This window comes from Prosopis cineraria, unplaced genomic scaffold (assembly GCF_029017545.1).
Source record: "Prosopis cineraria cultivar Desert tree isolate PC_DT_omini unplaced genomic scaffold, ASM2901754v1 PC7, whole genome shotgun sequence".
In the NCBI taxonomy this organism is placed as follows: domain Eukaryota; kingdom Viridiplantae; phylum Streptophyta; class Magnoliopsida; order Fabales; family Fabaceae; genus Prosopis; species Prosopis cineraria.
The window spans coordinates 27807002-27827017 of NW_026555338.1; the positions used below are offsets into that span (position 1 = coordinate 27807002).

At 26.2% G+C, this 20016-nt stretch overlaps 2 protein-coding genes across 2 annotated transcripts; both read left to right on the forward strand.

The window, feature by feature from the left end:
- Positions 1-8498: 8498 nt before the first annotated feature.
- On the forward strand, positions 8499-10194 carry LOC129316241 (proline-rich protein 4-like). Its single transcript, XM_054960562.1, has 2 exons — positions 8499-8709; positions 9522-10194. The coding sequence occupies exons 1-2, from the start codon at positions 8619-8621 to the stop codon at positions 9926-9928; spliced, it is 498 nt and encodes a 165-aa protein (XP_054816537.1). The 5' UTR covers positions 8499-8618; the 3' UTR covers positions 9929-10194.
- Positions 10195-13836: 3642 nt separating this feature from the next.
- Positions 13837-16180, forward strand: LOC129314791 (proline-rich protein 4-like). Its single transcript, XM_054958214.1, has 2 exons — positions 13837-13988; positions 15356-16180. The coding sequence occupies exons 1-2, from the start codon at positions 13901-13903 to the stop codon at positions 15970-15972; spliced, it is 705 nt and encodes a 234-aa protein (XP_054814189.1). The 5' UTR covers positions 13837-13900; the 3' UTR covers positions 15973-16180.
- The last annotated feature ends 3836 nt before the right edge of the window (positions 16181-20016 follow it).

The following is a 20016-nucleotide window of genomic DNA, read 5'->3' on the forward strand; positions in this document are numbered from 1 at the left end:
TATGAAAAAATATAAATATTTTTATTTTTAAAAAAATAAATATAATAATACAATTAAATATATAGTGTTTTAGTATAAAATGAAATAAAACATAAAAATTAATTAATATTTATTATATTTTATAAATTTTAAAAATATTTTTTAATTCAGGCATTCGAAGTGGCCAAAATAGGTCCAAACATTAAAAAAATATTTTTTTTGTGTCTTGGTCTTAAATTTTTTGGGTCGATTCAAACTTGATCCAAATTACAGATTATACTATAACACATTCTAAAAGAATTATTTGATTCTTAATATAAAGGCACATGGAGAGTTATTTATTATTGTTTTCTAATTTTATCTTTGTTATAAATTTAATTTTATGACTCATAGTATAATATGTATCCTTTTTTCCTATTTTTATAAGGAGAAATTTGAATTTTTTATTTCAAAATATATTTAATAAATTATCTGTCATTTATTTATTAATTTTAATAAATAATTAAAAATAGTTTACAATAAAGACAAGACAGCGAATAAAAAGCCCAACTAGCTTGAAAAATTAATGCACGCCGTCACTGGTATGTAGGCACTGGCCAAAGACAAAGGAAGTTAAAGCAGATTCATTAAGCAGAGGCAATAGGCAAATAGGGGTGACATTATTCTATCATCCCCATAATGCACACCAAATGTGGACCCTATAACTCGCAGGCAAGGTTTTTTATTGGTCACACTACATTTTGTGTATTAAAAAGAAATAATTTCAACTAAAGAATGGGGATGTGATTTAATTACATGTGAGTCTTAAAATATTTAAAATTTTAATTTAATTTAGAAGGGTTAAAGTTAATATAATTTTAACAGTAAAAAAATAAAGTACTTTTTACTTGTTAATTTTTTTTTGAGATGCAGAATTATTTGTTATTAATTTTTTTACTTTATTTATTAATTTATTAATATAAATTATAAATTACATGACTTGACTTATCAATAATTATATAAGACTTAAATATCAGTTGTTCGATCACAAGTAGTAACATCAATTATTTATAATATTCATTCAAAATTTATAAAGTATTTTTTAAATATTAGTAGTTCAAACTAGTTTTTTAAAAATTTATAATTGACTTGTAATTTTTTATATTGATTATATCTTTAATATTGATTGAGTTTCTTAAATTTTTTAGGTCATTTTTTATAATTTTTTACTCAACTAATAATTTTTTTAAAATATTACACCATTCAAATTTATTATTTTTATATTTTTATATTTTATAACTTTGTATTAAAAATGAAAAGAATAAACCTTTAAATTAATGAAGGGATTTTTCTGCTCATCTCTTTATTATTTTCTTATTAAGTAATTCTTTTTGCAACACATTAATAGCACGCGCAATATATTTTAGATAAGTATTTTTGTTAGCGTGTTGATCCCGATCTAATTTAATACTCTCTATACATTATATTGTTAGAGGTGAAATTAGAAATATGACAGACTCGGACCAGCATGCCAACAAAAATACTTAGTTGGAATATATTGCTTGTTACTCACAGTAATTTCAACAAATTCACAAAGTTTTTTTTTTTAAATCAGTTACTCACAATAATTATATCTGGAATTAAAATATTTGGATTGTAACTAATGTTTACTTTTTTCTCCTTTTAATTTAATAATACCATCTATTTGTGAGGGATAATTTTAGAATAATACAGTTAATGCTTTGTCATTTTATTTATAATAAAAAATTTTAAAATTGAATGATGTCTCATTTATTTGAAAAAACGAAGTTGTATTTCCTGGGAGTATAGCCGTATACATTAATTTGAAAAAGGTACCCGACGTGAATGAATTGGGTGGTGTCAGCCGATCGTCATTTACTGATCAAAATAGCTTGATTCAATAAGTTAGACTAACTTAATATTTAGATTGAGTTGACCCAATCAATTTTAAGAAAATTAGATTTGATTGAAAAATTAGAGTGGGTAAACTTAGGTCAAAATCAAAAGAATAAAAAAAAAAATTTAAGCTAAGTCATTCAGACTTGTAATTTCTCTTCTTTATTTTTTAGTTTTCTTTTATTTTCTCTTTTCTAATTTTTTATTTCTCCTTCACAATTTAAATTTAATTTCTAACCTCTCCTCCAATCTTTACTTCTAACTTTAATTATCTAACCTTGAGATCGGGAAGCTTATAAGTTGTGACATAATGTCGTGTCTATAGTTCCAACGTTTTGCTTCAAATTGCAAGTTTATGACGATATGCTTCTGCTTTTAATTTTAATAGTTCAAGCATCCAATTTTTAATGTCAAGATTATAAACACCATCAATAAATTATATATATATATATATATATATATTATTTTTATTTAATTTTTATATTTTTAATTTATTTTTTAATTTAACCGATTGAATAATAAAAACTGTAATTCATTGCTCTTGGCCTATCTTAATTTGAAAACATTGGGAGTGCCGTCGGCCCGAAGACAAAGGGGTAAAGCTACCCCTATCATGAAGCATAGCCGCAAAAGGTGGCTACAGCCAAATGTATTAGGTTTCATTGTCCCATCATCCTCTTCAGAATGTGGACCTCCTCCTCCTTACACTTCAATTTCTCTGCTTCCCAGTTGGTACACCTGCTTGAGTCAACCTTGCCTCTATTTCATATACTCTTGTTATTCTATTTATAAATTATTTTTAAAATATTTTATTAAAATTTTAAAAAGTAAAATTTAATAATTTTTTAATTTTACTCCTACTAAATATGCAAACTTTAATAATATATTTTCTTTCTCTAACATTTAATGGAGAAAAAATAAAAAAAAATATGATGAAAATTTAATGAAATGACTTATAAATGAGATAAAAAAAATCTTTTCTCTCTTCCCCATAATTAGAACCAAATAGAGTACATACATATTTTTGGATGATAAAAGAAAATAAGAAGAGAGAATGAAAATTAAAAAAATAAAATGAATGTGATTTTCTCCTGTTATATGTGGTTCAACATGAGAAAAGAAAGGAGGAGAAAATTGTTAATTTTATGTAAATAATATACTTATTATTGGTTGAAAAATATTTGTATAGAATAAAAATTAACATTTTTAACATATTATTTATTTAATCATGTGTTTATCCCTTCCCCCACATGTGTCAAGCGTAGCATTAATCTCTAGTTCTCTAGCCTCAGGCTTTGTTAAAGAAAAGTGAGGAGAAAATAAAGAGGAATAAAAAAAATTAAAAACAAAATATTTTAAAAAATAATTTTTTTTTTTACTATTTTGGGTCATGTTTTTCTTGCCATCCATACATATTGCACAACATGCACGTATATCTATAAGTAATCTGAATAAAATTTTATGTAATATTTTTTTAATTTATTTTATTTTTATAACATAATGTATATTTATTTTTTTTATTTTTTCTCTCTCTACTATTATTAATATCAAAATTAATTTATATTTAATGCTACTTAAAAATTATATTTTAATTGGATAGACCATAAATGATATGGTACACCCAATCTGTCTAAGTATTTTTCTATATTTGTATAATTTACTTAATGAAGTTTCATACATACTAGGTAGGATGTCAATAAATCCTATAATTGGGAATTTATGATTAAATTCTTAACAATTTTTTTTAAAAAATTAGAAATAGTAATTCAAATAGTTACAATTTAAAACCTTAGTTGCAAACTAAGAGTTATATTTAAAATTTTAATATTTTATTTATAATTATAACTCTTGAATTTATAATTGTCTGAAGTAATATTTATAATTGATTTTTAAAAAAATTATCGAGATCTAGTTATAAATTTATTATCTTGTGACTCATAATTTCCTTATCTTGGGACTCTAATGTGATTCTCCCTTCCTACCATAAGAGCCTGATTTGGCAAATGATAATATTATTATATTGGATGAAAAAATCAAATGAAAAGGAACATGTCACGTTTGGGAAATTGTGTTGGAGCACGCGGACAGATGACATGTCCCTTTCTTGGCAGCTCTGTCACTTGGCTGGCACTCCCACGTCCTTGCACCACTAAAGTCTCTGGTCTCCCTTTCTTCTTATTATATTTCATTTATAACTATAATCAAGTGGACGTTATAAATTCATATTCATTTATAATTGCTGTTTCATATATTTTTAAATAACATTATTTAAATTTATAATTTATTATCCCTGAGTTATAAGTTATACATGAATTTATGAGACTATCTCTTCATTCATAAGTAAAATTTTATAAATTTACTATTAATCTTTTTAAAATTCACTATTTACTATCCTTAAATTCATAAATAACAATATATAAATTCATAAAATTATCTAGTCATTTTTGATTCACTTTCATTGATTCATAAGTAACGTTACTTAAATTTACAATTAACTTAGTTCTTCCATGATATTTTAATATTTTGAGATCTTTAATTTTTATTAATGTTTTTATAGGATCCCTATTTGTCATTGTCCTAATATATAAAGATAGCAAGTGAGTAATGATTCACAAACTAAAGTTTATTGTTATTGAAGTTGTTAAGACATTGATTTAAAAGTTTGTGATCAAAATTATAGTGTCTTAACAAAACATTTTATTGAGCTAATTAAGGTAATAGTTTAATAATTTACCGTTTTAACTAGTTGGATTGACCCAATTTTTAATAGTATATTTTTTTTTGGTAATTTTCAATACTATACCTTATTAAGTCATAAAAAGAATTTGCTTTTTTTTTGCCACAAAAAAGAACTTGTTATATTATGCGTCTTATAATGTATAAATGAAATACAATCTAATGACTGAACGCCATTGTTTGAAAATGTTAAGGAAAAAAAAAATTTGAAAAAGCTAGCTAAAAATTTTCTTTTGGTTCTCAATGTAATACTTTAATGTATCTCAACGTAATTCGTCCCTCGTTATTTATTTTCTTTACCACGCTCTCTAACGCAATACTACAATTTCAATATAAGTAAATAAAGAAAATTATTTTTTATTTAACTTAATATCTATTAGGTTTAATACAAAGTTGTAGCTCTCGAATTAGAGGTATTCATAGGATAAAATGAAATTGAAACACCCTTATCCCATCTCAAAAAAGATCAAAATTAAATTTTTGTCTTATATCATCTCCCATTGAGAATAACGACGAGATTGGGATGAGATCGATATGTCTTACCATCTTGATAAATTGAATAATGTTGGAAAAATATTTAAATAATAACATTCATTAAAATTTTAAATCACGTAATATATTAAGTTTGAAATTAAAACAACACGCGCACATAAATCACAATAATTTAACTTTAATTATTGAATTACATCAATCATAATTAAAAGTATATGACACATTATGATAACAATTACAAATAATCTCTAGAATATAAGAGCGATAATAATATATCACAAGCTAGGCATAACATCAAGTAATTCTTCTTTTTCTTTAGTTGAAATATGCTAAGTTAATTACTCTTTCAAAAATAAAAAAATAATATAATATAAATAAAAACTATTAAATAAATAGATATAAGAATAAATTTTATTAATATAATTAATATATTATAAAAAAGATATTATCTTGCACTGCTTACTTTGTGTTGTTAAAATTATCAATATAAAAAAATTTAATTTTAAATAAGAATTACACATATTGAAACTATAATTGATATAATTAATATAAATATAAATTATATTAATATAATTAATATATTTATATATATATTTAAAATAAATAATATATATAATATTTGAGATGGGACGAAATGTCCTAAGAACAATCCTATGTCCCATTCTTTTCTGAACTCCTTTACTGCCCTATCTTGTTTGTTTTTAAGCCGGAATGAGATCTATTTTAATTTAGGCCAATTGAAATGAATATAAATTAAACACCCTATCTCGCATCTATAAGTAAATAGTAAAATTTGTTTTATACTTCAATTATTTGACGGTGGTATTTTGCATCAGTTTTTTCCCCCCTCTGGAAACTTGACATTTGTGAGTAGGAAAAAGTAGATGGTGCGATTTTAAGTGACTCAAATCTGGAATAATCAATAGTATCTGTTATTGAAAATAAATAATCAATAATATCAAACATTAGGTAGGATGTTAAAAACTATTATTATTTAATTGTGCGTATATATGTATTTTTATTAGAGACAATTATATTTGAGACGCAGTTACATGTTACATGTGAACATTTCTATTAACAAAAATTTAAATATTAATTTATTACGTTTTGAGGGGTCAATCCCTTCTACTAAACTCAACACCTATTTGATAAAATGGAGTTAATTTCTTTTCACTATGTTTTCCCTTTATTTCATCTTTATTGCAAATTTGAACAATTCAAATTAAATTTTAATGATACAAATTAATGTATACTTTTAAAAATTATTAAATCTAAATTATTAAACTCAATATAACGGTCCAAATTTATAGAGTACCCTCCACTAAACCAGCACCTGATCAGATTATGTCTTTTGTTGTCAAGTTCATATGTTTTACTTAATTACAAGGAAAAGCCTCACTTATAGCAATAATAACCCATCATAATTAAGAACAATATTTTCAAAATACCAAAAGCCCAAAAAAGAATCATTTTCAATGTCCTTGACGATCAGATCAAATGTCGATTTAGGATGCTTTGAGTTTTTGTCAATTCTTAGTATATTGTTTTAAGCATTGAAAGCCTTTATTTATTTGTTGATTTTATTAATCAACGACCAAGCAAATAACTTAAACACACCATTAATTAATTTTACTTATGTTTTTTAATAATAAAAAGATTGACTATTTTTGGTCCAAAATAGAACATATTATATCTTGACTTTATATATATTGAGGCTTTTCTTATAAATCTTCGGTCAAAATTTAATTCACACACACACAAAAACATATGAAATCTGATATCCATGTATATCATAAACTATTCAATATAATCTATATGCTTGATGGATATGTAATTGTTTAGATAATTAAGTGTGACTAATTTATAAGATTAAGCTCCCAAATTTAATAAAATTAGGATGAAAGAATAATATATAATATATGTACCTAACGTCATATCATTTTGAATCAAAATTCGGCGTCCCATACTAAATAAACATGGATGAAGAGATTATATAAATGCAAAGTTGATAAAATTAATATTATATAAATTTGAATCAATAAGTAATGTCAAATCTATTTATGCTCTTTTTCTCAAAATTCATTTAAAAAGTCCATCCAATGAAACCTATAAAATATCTGAAAATTTTCAAGTTTAGGTTTAGTGCTCATCAGTCATCACATACAAGATAAGAATGCGATGGCAATTTGATGAAATAAAATCACGATTGCCTGAATAATCTAGCCTAAGCAGCTGGATTAAAGTTTTAAATTTTTCATATTTTGAATGAAAATTCATTTTATTAAATAATAATCAGTTAGAAGATTATCTCTATTCTAAACTTTGCATAAATTAAAATAAAAATATTAAAAATATAAATAAAAAAATTAATTTTGGACCACCCAACTTTATTATCAACAACATATATTCAAATCCGTGATGAGCACCAGCGTCAGTACCTTTCACCATCAACATCGAACACCAATTCTTCTCTTTTGAATTCTATCCGATTCCACACCTAACCCTCTCAAGGTTTCTAATCACATATCAACAATGATGCATAACGTTGGGCAAAAGAATAAATTTATCCCTAAATTATAGGCCCTCAAGCATTTGTCTGGGACACTAAATTTATTTTTAATGGAATGCTTCCTTTTTACTTTGAAAAATGGTGCATTCTAACCCTACGGTTAACAAAAATTAGTTTTAATAGTTAGTTAACTAAAAAAATGATAGAAAATGATCTTAAAGTTATGAAAAAAGATCAATAAAATTTTTTTAGTTCTTTTCTATAAATTTTTGGATTATTATCCATATTTTTTTGTCCTATTATGTAATTTTTGAGTTTTTTCTATCATTTTCTGATTAACTAACTATTAAAATTAATTTTTATTAATAATAAAGACTAGAATTCATCATTTTCAAAAGTTGAAGGAGATTATTATACCAAAAATGAGTTTGAAATTTCAGATAGACGCTCAAAAGAACCTTAATTTAAGAGTAAAATTTGTCATTTAATCTTGAAATATTTAAACTTTAGATCAAAGAACCATGTCATTATTGTAAATCAGGTGTATTATGTTGATCATGAAAGAAAAGAACAAATTGAAGTCATCAATGTTGCAGCTGCCAAGTTAGCAAGCCAGCTAGCTAAGAAGGTCATTTAATGGAGAGAAATAGGCTCTCAACGCCAAAATCGGTGACTACTAATATCAGACAAAACTATAACATGTGAGTATATATAAACAAATTATATAGTCTCAACTAACAAATGGTCCCAATCTAAAGCCGCAACCTCAAACAAACTCAATCAATAACAGCAAAATCAGACAACATGCATGCAACTTACACAAAGTGATTTGCTGGTAATAATCCAGAGCTATAGCTTGACTTACTATATATAGCAGTGCAATGCTGCGACTGTGCTACCAATCAAGCCTCTGGGTCTTTGTTTAATATTTGCTACACATAATATATCTTCAAGAGAGAGAGAGAGTGTGTGTGGCATTAATATTATTATAAGTGAGTTTCTGAAAATGAAGAAACCTACTTTCACTTTGCATTGCGCTTTGTTTCTTCTTCTCCTCAGCTTCTCTTCTTTTTCTTCTGCAGACTCTGACATTCCAGGTTTGTGTTTTTATTCTTTCTTATACAAATTAATTGGGTAAGTTTATTAGGTTCAGATATTTGTCAAATTACTTCTTGTGTATAGGGTTCAATGGGAATTTATAGAGAGATATTTATAAATTAACAAAACAAGATCTTTAGCTTTTAATGAGATATTTTAATATTATATATAAAATGAGAGATATTTTAATATCTTATAATAATGAAACGATGCAATTATATCTTTTTTTTATGATTTTTTAAATAAATATACAAAGAATCATGCAGTTTTAATAGTTGATCACCTCATAACTCAATACCGTATTTATGCTAAATAAATTGTTTTAAGAAAGTTAAAAGTATTTTGTCTGTAATGAAGGTATTTTCTTCCAGTCCTATGTTGATAAAGCCTTACATATTGATCCTTTATATAAATTTAAATATAACATAGATTTGCGTCTCAGTTTTTGAAATTCCCTTTGATAATGACTTTTCTATCTCCTTCTCCCCCTAATAAACTTTATCAAAAAAAGGAAATTTTGAAAAATCATAAAAGCTTTTAACATTTCACTAATTTTAATTGACATTATATTCTTAATCTCATGAAAGTAGTTTATAGATCTATAAAAAGGAACAGAGGGAACAGTAACTAAAGGCCAAATAAATTATTCATTATTTTTCTTCTAGGAAATTAACGCTATAATTAATTTACAGTTTCCAAGTTAGTCTTTTTCACTGATATTGATTTCTATATCTCATGAGGATAATTTGTTGACATCATTATTTATTGATAAAGACTAACTGAGAATCAACAAAACTATTTTTATTTGCAGCTGATCATGATGAGGAAGAGAAGTTCAAGTTTGTTCCACACAAGCCGATTTTCAAGAAGCCATTTTTGAAGATCCCTCCAAAAGTAATTCCACTGAAGCCATTCCCAGTCGATGGAAAACCAATTCCAAAGCCAATTCCTGTCCATGATGAGAAGCCACTCCCAATTCCCGGATTCAAGAAGCCTTTCCCTAAGCCATTCCCATTTGTGAAGAAACCATTTCCCAAACCCTTCATTCCAAAGCCAATCCCTATAGTGAAGAAGCCAATTCCTAAGCCCTTCATTCCAAAACCGATTCCTTTGGTGAAGAAACCATTTCTCAAGCCTCTCCCAAAGCCAATTCCATTGGTGAAGAAACCTTTTCCATTCCCCAAAAAGCCCTTCTTTCCTCCAGTTAATAATCCTTGAGACACCACACCAATATTATTATTCCTAATTACCCATATGAAAATTAAAATCCTTCCTTTTGATTGGAAAAAAATAAATCCATGCTCATTATATCTTCAGATTTATGTTAATTGCACCTGAATTTCCAGATATCTCTCTCGTTTGTACTTTTTTATGTGTCTGGCATCATGCAGAATATTTCCGTTATTATAAATAAAGCTTCTAGGAGCTGTTATGTACACAGAATTCCATTAATTAGATATGTCATCATCGTTGGGTTCTACATATATATTGCCCTTCCTTTTATTCATTTATATAAGGTCAAATTAAAAACAAATTTCATGAAATTCATGTATTTTTAATTTCAGGGGAATAAATAGATAAAAACTTAGAAGTTATTGAAAAGTAAATATCTAGCACTTTCCAAGCAGTGTTAGGTGGTCACGTGCGAACTTTATTTTTTTTTTCATGTAAAAGCAATTTAAAGGCCCACAATTTCTTTAGAGTTTTCCAAGGTTAAAAAAAAAAAAACGCTACTTTTTCAGCATAGCAATGTCATGGTCAAGTCCATGAATATATATATATATATATATATATATATAAAACTTCATAAACCAGAAAGCGCCCAGAAAGATATTAAAAATAAAACAAAGCCAATATGCCAGGCATTTTCTAATGATCTAAATCTCCTCATATTGCGAACTGTACGGTAATTTCGTAACATAATATATAATCTTATTATATTTATTACAAGGGATAATGAGAATTAAGTCAGATTGATTTAATGAAAATTAAAGTTCTTGAATTTTTGTTTTTAAAAAATGAGTTGAAAATGTCGATTCACATATATAAAATCACAAATTCAAAAGTCTCAATTACAAATGTATTCGTCTATCTAAATGAAATATTTAAAGTTTAAATATAACTAGTCTCACTTTACATATGGAATTTCTATTTATAATTGTCTGAATCAACATTTGAAACTTGTTTTTTAAAAAAATTTATCAAAAACTTAAATATTATTAATTAAATCTTATATTTAAAATTGAAATGTTTGAACTAAAATACTCATGTGATTGATCCTTCATTTTTCTCTAATTTAATGACGCTATCATTTAATGAAAGGCTAATTAAAAATGTTATAAATATTTATTGAAAATTATTTTTTTTATAAAAAATAAAAATCATATTAAAATTTAGCTTACAGTGCTATTTAAAAACAGGGAGGGTACACAAAAAATAAGTCAGCAGTCATTTTTCACTTGTGTTCGCACTTCGCACTTCCAAATTAAAATGCTAATTATGACAGCACTAACAAATTAAAGGCAGGCAGTTCTTCTCTGCACTATGTTTTATTAACACTACTTATTTAAGAATCATTAATTTATGTAGGCAAAAATAAAATCCCTTCAGTTTAAAATATACTCTATCAGAATCACAATATAAGTCATTTTTTAGAAGTATCTTTTAGTTCAAAATATAGTGCATTGGGTAAATTTTATTTTTTTAACCATTTATGCCTTTTTTTATTCATTATTTTAAATTTTTTATATTTAAATATCATGAACTTGTTAATAAAAAAACTCAAAGATATAATTGTAAAGATGCGGACATTTTTAGAAAAATAATATTTTAACTAACATTTTTTTATAAAATGTGAATTAATTATTAATGACAAATATTATGGTTCAGAGGAAATAAGTAACTTTTAACAATAATAATTTGCATACAAATAAAAATTTTATTCCCATGAAACTATATATTATATTTTTCTTTACTTTTAGTTTTAATTATGACAAGTGAGAAAAAGATAATAAATTTATAGACATAATAATCTAGGTTAATAAATATAAAGGATAAAATGAGAACTTTTTTTATCAATATTAAATTTATTATATTTTGAATTAAGAGTAGTGGGAAAAAGTACTTATATTTTAAACTAAAGGAGTATGCTTTTAATGTAGTGGTGAGTAATATGCTGGCAAATCAGAAGGATAATAATTGTTTTTGTTCAAGGAGGCAGAAGGAAATTAAAGTCTTCTCATAATATATACTCAATTATTTTATCTAATCTTATTTATAAATCACTTTTAGTATATTTTATTGAAACAAAAAAAATCTTAAATCTTATTAATTATATCTTAAAATTTAATAAGTTTTACCTTTTACCCTTAATAAAAATAAAAAAATATTTTTAATAATTTTTCTTAGTATTTAAAAGATAGAACAGGTAAAGATGAATATAAAAATAGTAAAGTATCCTATAAATATGATTAAATTTATTTTTTCATAAATAGCATAAAATTTCAAAGACATGACAGAAATCTCCATTGAGTAATTAATTTAAGCATATCAAAATGACTCATTCAATTATTTAATTAGTTTTTTACTTTGAAAATTCTTTATTTTACTTGAAGATTTTTATAATTAGTTGGAAATTAACTGAAGTTAAAATTTTATTTCCTTAATTTTTTTATTGGTCAAGTTGTGTGTGTGTAAATTTTGATATCCATGTAATACAGGGAAATTTTCTAGTACTTAAAAGTTATATTTTGTTTTGCATGTTTAAAAATAATAGAAGATAATAAATGAATGCTAACCTTCAAAGTGTGGTCCTCCACATTTTGCACCAAAAAATACTTTATTTTCCAATAAATGACAGTAAAAATATAGGAATATAACGGTATTATTTTCTTTTATTCTTGCATTTATTTTATGTTCGGGCATGTTTGTGTTTATAAGAAAAAGACTAAATACCCTTCCATTAAAATTACATTTTCACAAGGAAATAATTTAAACCCCATTTACTTATTAGTTCTGTAGTTAAAAAAAAAAAATCGACCGTCTTTTGGTCCTAAATACAAATGTAGTCTTGGAAACATTGCTAATTAAGTGCTAATTAATCTGCCCTACCCTATATATAATAACTCAGGTTAGAAATCCCTATATATATATATATATAATCTGGACTTGGGGTGTGTGTGTGTGTGTGTGTGTGTAGACTCTTTCATATAAATCTTCGAAGTCTTTTCATATGAAACTTGATATGGTTGCCATATCTATATCTATATATATATATATGATCTTAAACATTTTTTTTTTGGACGAAAGATATACATCTTAAATATTAAGAGCTGGTCTGATTAAGTTGGCAAAAAAAAAAAAAAAGAGTGATATGATTAAATGTCACATGACTTTTAGTTCAATGCTCAAGAGTCAACCGGTGGCGTGATCAATGATGTGAATTCTAGTTATATATGAAAAGGATTCTAATAAATGTATCCAATAGCTGAAACCTTTCCAAATCACGCAATTATTGAAGGCTTCATGTATTCTCGCACTTTAATTAGTATAAGTAAGATATTAATTCCAGCAAGGAACTTATCACACCCAATTTGATGCATGCATGTGTTTAATTTAACATTAGATGTACATAACTATATATATATATATATATATATAATCTTGTATATTTAATGTGCTTTTTTTCAATTTAGTCTGTGGATCTTTTACATATTATTTTTATATTAATATTATTAATACATTAAAATTTACTTATCCTAATTTTATTGAATAAAAATATATTAAATATATAAGATTAAAGTACCTAGATATACGAAAAGAAACTCATGAATGGAGAAGCAAGCTAGGTGGCTACCAAAAGCTAACAAACTCATTTAATATAATGGAGAAAATGAACTAACAACGACAAAATCGGTGGCTATATACATATTAAGAAAAATTGTCAACTAACAAATGGTCTCTAAACCTGTAATCTCAGACTACACAATTAATAACAGTAAAATCAAACCCCATGAAAATGCAGCAGACAAGCTAAGAGACGTGTTATTAGTGATTAATCTAAAAGCTAAGCAGCTTCCTATATATAGCAGTGCGATTCTGCCGCTATTGTTTCACTCAAAGCCTTTGATATAATTTCTTCATTTGCCGCATAGTGAAGAGATTGTGGCATTAAAAATCAGAGTTTTCTCAATGGAGAAGGCTTGTTTCTTGGTGCCATTGTTTCTTCTTGTCACCTTCTCTTTGTCTTATATTTCTTCAGCAGATGAAGCCTTTCCAGGTATAATTGGTGTTTGGAGTATACGAGATTTTTCCCTTTACTATTTGATATTTTTTATTAATTAATTAGAGTTAGGTTTGGAGCATTTTCATGCAACTCAAGATAAGTTATGATGCTCATAAATTGTAAATAATTTTTTAACAATTTTTATAGATATATTGAAGCTCTCAACATAAACTTATTGCTGTCTTTTTATTGAAGAATCCTAGAGCAAACATTATTTAAGGATTTAATTACTGAATTTGGTTGAGCTATATTAAAGCTTGTATTTGGGGTCGCGAAAATAATGTTTAAGAAAAAGAGTTGTTTTCTTTTTTCTTTTTTTTTGCCAATAAAAAGAGTTGTTTTCAAGTCTTTAATTTTTTTTTTGTAACAATGATTTCTTTGTATGAGTGTCAAAAAAATTCAGCTTTTTTTCATATATACAAAAGTATTCCATTAAAAAATGTAAGTTATTTTTAACCGAATTCACTCCCAATAAAGTAATTGTCTACTTTTTAACTAATCATGTCTTTTCATATTTATCCCTATTAAATATTCTACAATAAATATAAAGTCATTATCAATAGGGATACTTTTTAAAAAAAGGCAATGATTATACTTCAAAAAATTAAATTTGCCTTACATTTTTTAACATCCAATTCCTCAAAAAATACCTTATATTTTTTAACAGAAAGATCATATTATTGGGATTTAAAATTTCATTTTAAGGTGGAGAAAAAGTGCCCTTCTATTATATTAAGAGGGTTTGGAATTTGGATCATTATTAATCACTACCCACACAAAAAAAGAAAATTATTGCAAAGCGAAATGACAAAGGTAATCTGATGATGCAACTTTAATTTGACAATGACACTTTAGCTAAAAAATAATTAGTTAGAAAACATTATTCTACATTGACAATATGTACTTGTAGTCACTGAATAGGTTTTCATTCTTTGAGCTTGACTAACTTGTGGATTTCTTGAAGATGGCTAATTATTACTCCCTTTTCATCTTAGTTTATGAGACACTTTTGAAAGTGATTCGATATTTTAAAATATAAAATATTTTAATAAAAATAATATTTTATTAATTATATCTATTCTAATATTGTACTTTTTTCTTTATTATATTTTCTCTCTCTATTTAATATTTCACAAATAAAATTATATTAAATCATGGGATATTTGAAATTTTATATTTGTGTGATTTTTAAAAATATAAATTATAAAGTATATTTAATAAATTTTATTGGCGCGATTAATTTTGTCAAAAAGTGTCTTCTAAACTAGGGTAGAGGGAATATTATAAAAGCTAGATTGATATGCTTAATTACTAAGATTAATAGAAAATTCTGCATAATTATTGTTTTATGTTTTTCCCAGGTAATGAGCTAAACACCATTGGAAATGAAGACTTGACAAAAACAACATTGAAGAATCATGAGGATGAGGAAGAGAAGTTCAAGTTTGTTCCACATAAGCCAATCTTCAAGAAGCCATTTTTCAAGATCCCACCGAAAGTATTTCCATTGAAGCCATTCCCAGTCAACGGAAAACCAATTCCAAAGCCAATTCCTGTCCATGATGAGAAGCCATTGCCAATTCCCGGATTTAAGAAGCCTTTCCTTAAGCCATTTCCTAAACCCTTCATTCCAAAGCCAATTCCTATTGTTAAAAAGCCAATTCCCAAGCCTTTCGTTCCAAAGCCAATTCCTATTGTGAAGAAGCCAATTCCCAAGCCTTTCATTCCAAAGCCAATTCCTTTGGTGAAGAAACCAATTCCCAAGCCTTTCATTATTCCTAAGCCCTTCATTCCAAAGCCAATTCCATTGGAAAAGAAACCATTTCCCAAGCCTTGGATTCCAAAGCCAATCCCAGTAGATAATGAGAAGCCATTGCCAATTCCTGGATTCAAGAAACCTTTTCCCAAGCCAATTCCTTTTGTGAAGAAACCTTTTCCATTCCCAAAAAAGCCCTTCTACCCTCCAGTGAATCCTTGAAGCACGATAAACCCAAATTAAGTATATCCCAATATTTGTCCCTTATCATATCATGAAATCTGGCTTAAAAGTAACCTTCTCGAGTGTGTATTGTAACTTGCCTTGTACTGCTAAATATAAATGTACTATAAATTAAATAAAGCCTAAAAGAAATCTATGTGAAATGTATTCAAAAATCCATTAATATTAGCTGTTCTTGTTGGTTCTACATATGTTGTCTTTTTCTTTTCTTTTCTTAATTTTTGTGTGATCAATAAGCTCGTTTAACAGTTAGATGATGATATAGTTGCAAAATATAAACAAACTGATCCAAAACAAAGATTTAATTGAGCAGCACGCACGCACAACAAGAATAGCACGTTTTTCTTTCACTCAATAAGTGATAGAAATAAACCTGGACATTAATGCCAGGTTTGGTATGCAAGAATTATGAAAAAGAAATCAAGAATGGAAATGGATTCTTTGGTGAGACTTGTTTGGTGGATTTGAGCTATGATTCTCAAGACTCTAGATTCAAGGAAATTTCTTTAAATGGAATTCCGGCATTGTGATGATAGAATTGGTGCAATTTGAAATCATTTTCATCAGACCTCTGCCCTCCATTGCAACACATTTTTTTAAAAAGGGCACTTTAGTTTTTTTTTATTTTAAATACATATACTTATTAAAATTACATTAAAATTTTATCTTTACGTTAAATATACTTTTAAAACCCAATTCAGTTCAATTTTTTATTCTACTTCCAATTTTGATTCTATCAAAAAATCTAACAACATACCAAATGAGGTGTAAATGAAAACTTTAAAGTGTAAAGTTATTTAAGTAAATTAATAAATTAATATTCTTGAGAACTTTTTTTTAAATAAAAATACTGTATTAAACACTTTCAGAACTGCTAAGAAAGGAGAATCACGCTGTCCATGCAAAAGCAAGTTAAATCAACTACAATTTGACTATAGCAAATTAAACATCTTAAAATATAGTATACCCAAAAAAGTTGGTTCGTGACTTTGTAAATATTTAATCTATACACACACACACACCCCACATGACAATTACATAGGTAACATATAGTATAGCATTTAAATTTACACAACATAAAGTCATAAACAACTATTGTTACAAATGAGATAAATAATGGCATTTAAAGGCAGCCGGCCAATGTGTTTGCCTAGAAGCAATAAATTGTTGGTTTTAGGTAAGAACATGTTTGGAGCCGCATAATGATGTGATTCTAATTAACCACTTAATTAATGATATGTGGTTCTAACCGTAGAATTTGAATTTTCAATTCAATTTTGTTGTAGAACATACTCCTCTTGTTCTATTTATAGGGTAAAGGGAGAAGAAAAAACTTAGTTTTATTTATAAATATTTGTTAATTTTTAATACTCTTCTTTACATTTTGCTTTTGTTAAATTATTTGAATAAAAATGTTAGTAATAAAATTTAAGAATATTTATTAGGGGTAAAGGTGAAGTAAAATTTATTAAATTTTAGGAAAAACATACATTTTGGTCCATGTATTTTTTTATTGTTGATGTTTTAGGTCTTTATATTTTTATTTTCATTATTTTTGGTCATTTTATAAATAAAGTATAGAGACTTTGGAGGGACTGAAAATAATAAAAAATAAAAGTGTAGGAACTTAAAGCATTGAAAAAATACAATGATCAAAAGCAAAATATGAATAAAGTATAAGGATCAAAAGCTATATTTTTCTTACATTTTAAGAAAAAGTTAATAAGATTTATAATTTTTTTAATTCTAATAAAATATATTAAAATTTATTTATAAATAAAATTAGAAGAAGTATATCCATAATTTTTTTTCCAGCTTCCATTCATCATGCCACATCACCCATATTGTATTAAGGGAAAATTATAAATAAGAACCTCCAAATATCACAAATAATCAATCATGACCATGAAATTAGAAATTAAATTTTAAAACCGTCATCCTTTTTTGTGTTTTGAAAATGCTAATTTGATTAAAATTCTCTTACCCAATGATCAAGTTTGTAAGTGTAGAAATAAATTTTGTTCATATTATATTAATTCGTAAAACGTTACTTTTTTCAAGTTTGAGACGTGTGATGTGTAAAGATAATTGGTGTCAAATCAAATCAAAAGTCAATGGCAAGTTGTTTCAATAGTATAACGGCACCACATTTCTCTGGTAAAAAAAAAAAAAAATCACCACATTTCTCAACTGAAAAAGGCCCGGATTCAAACATGATCAAGGTACGTAAAATTGGATCGGTCATTGAATCGATTATAATATCGAATCACGAATTAATGGTTCAATTAAGGTTGAACCGGTGGCAAATCGGTTATGATTAAAATAATATAATTTAAATAAAAAGACATTAATTATAAAAACATTCAATCAAATCCAACTATTCAAAAGTCTAATAATAATAAAATACAACACTTTAAATATCTATCATTACAATTACAACTCTTCAATCTCAAAAGTCTAGAGAAGAGATGGAGATAGAGTTAGAGAAGAGATGGAAATAGAGTTAGAAAAGAGACGGAGATTGAGTTGAAAAAGAGACGGAGACTCAGAGACTAAGTTGGAGAAGAGATGGAGATAACAGAGACAGAAATAGAGCTGGAGCTTGGAGAAGAGACGCTGATTAGATTAGGGCGAGAGAGAAGAGACACAGATGAAAGGCCAAACTAAATGCTATTTGAAAATCTGGATTGGACTTAGCATGTTCTACCTCTAATTTCTCATTTTTTAACTTTAGTTTCACTTTTTTTTTTATCTTATTTTTGAATTCAGCACTCTGAAAAATTAAAAATAAAAAAAATCTCCAAAAAAAATAACACGGTTGACCGAATCAACCCACCGGGTTATACCGGGTTGAACTCGGGTTGATCGGGTTACACCGGTTCATTCCCTCACCGGTTTAGGAGTAAATTCAGACCAGACAAGGGATCGGATCACCAATTTTTGAATTGACCCGACCAGTCCGATCTGAATTTCAATACCATGAACATGATATTAACATGTTTTTGTTTTACTTTTACAAATCATGTCTTTATTTTAGCGGTCTTCTCAGTCATCCACCCTAGTATGTATCGCTTTCATTTGCCGCAGGACACAAGGAATATAAATACGCGCGCGCGCGACAGTACTTGAGTTGTCGAGGAGAGCAAGAAGCACAGTTCCAACGGCCATTTTAGGAAAAGACAATTTTATGATATATTTTGTTTCATTTATACAAAATATTTTTTAAAAAGACAAAGCACGTTTGAAGGCAATCTTCAAATTTTCACAGCAAATGAAAGATATCATGTTTTATTTTTTACAATAAAAAATCAAAATTAAAATAATATACTTGCATTAAAATCTTGAAAAACATATTATTTATACGTTTCGTATTATATTTAGAGCATCTAATTAAACTTTCACTACTAAATTTTCGTTATTTGAGGCTGCGCTTTAAATCCCTGAAATAACTAAAGTGATTACTGATTATTCAACAAAATATGTGAATACTTTTTTGAAAAAAAAATCGGAATACTTTGCTTGGACCAGATTTTTGTGGAGTTGTATTTTATTTTTGTACAAGTTAAAGGCCAGTTCCTTAAAATATGTGCACATTTTCAGGTGTTCAATGTGTAAACCTCTTTTAAATTTCTTTAATATCATTTTCTCTCTTGCCAAAAAAAAAAAGAAGATAGATATATAGCAATATTATGAAAACTGAATCGGCTGTTGAACTAGTTAAGGCACTAGTTTATGATTTAATAATTGGACTACAGTTTAAACCATGGTCAAATTGATCATAAATAAATTAATATATATATTTAAAATATAAAGAAATAATCATATATAGTAAGAAAAATGAATATTTAAATTTTTTAAAAAATAATATACAATAAAAAAGATAATATCTACTAATATTACATCATTTTCATTCAAAAAATATATATAATTATTTCATAATTTATAATTTTAAAATATATACATATATACATAATTTGTAAATATTTTTTGTATTTTTTTCATTTCACGATACTTATGAGACAC

What these genes read in the sequence shown, in the direction of transcription:
- LOC129316241 (XM_054960562.1), top strand. Translation starts at nt 8,619, where the DNA reads ATGAAGAAACCTACTTTCACTTTGCATTGCGCTTTGTTTCTTCTTCTC. An exon ending in TGCAGACTCTGACATTCCAG is followed by an intron (nt 8,710 to 9,521) that starts GTTTGTGTTTTT and finishes TTTTATTTGCAG; the next exon opens with CTGATCATGATGAGGAAGAG.
- LOC129314791 (XM_054958214.1), top strand. Translation starts at nt 13,901, where the DNA reads ATGGAGAAGGCTTGTTTCTTGGTGCCATTGTTTCTTCTTGTCACCTTC. An exon ending in AGCAGATGAAGCCTTTCCAG is followed by an intron (nt 13,989 to 15,355) that starts GTATAATTGGTG and finishes TGTTTTTCCCAG; the next exon opens with GTAATGAGCTAAACACCATT.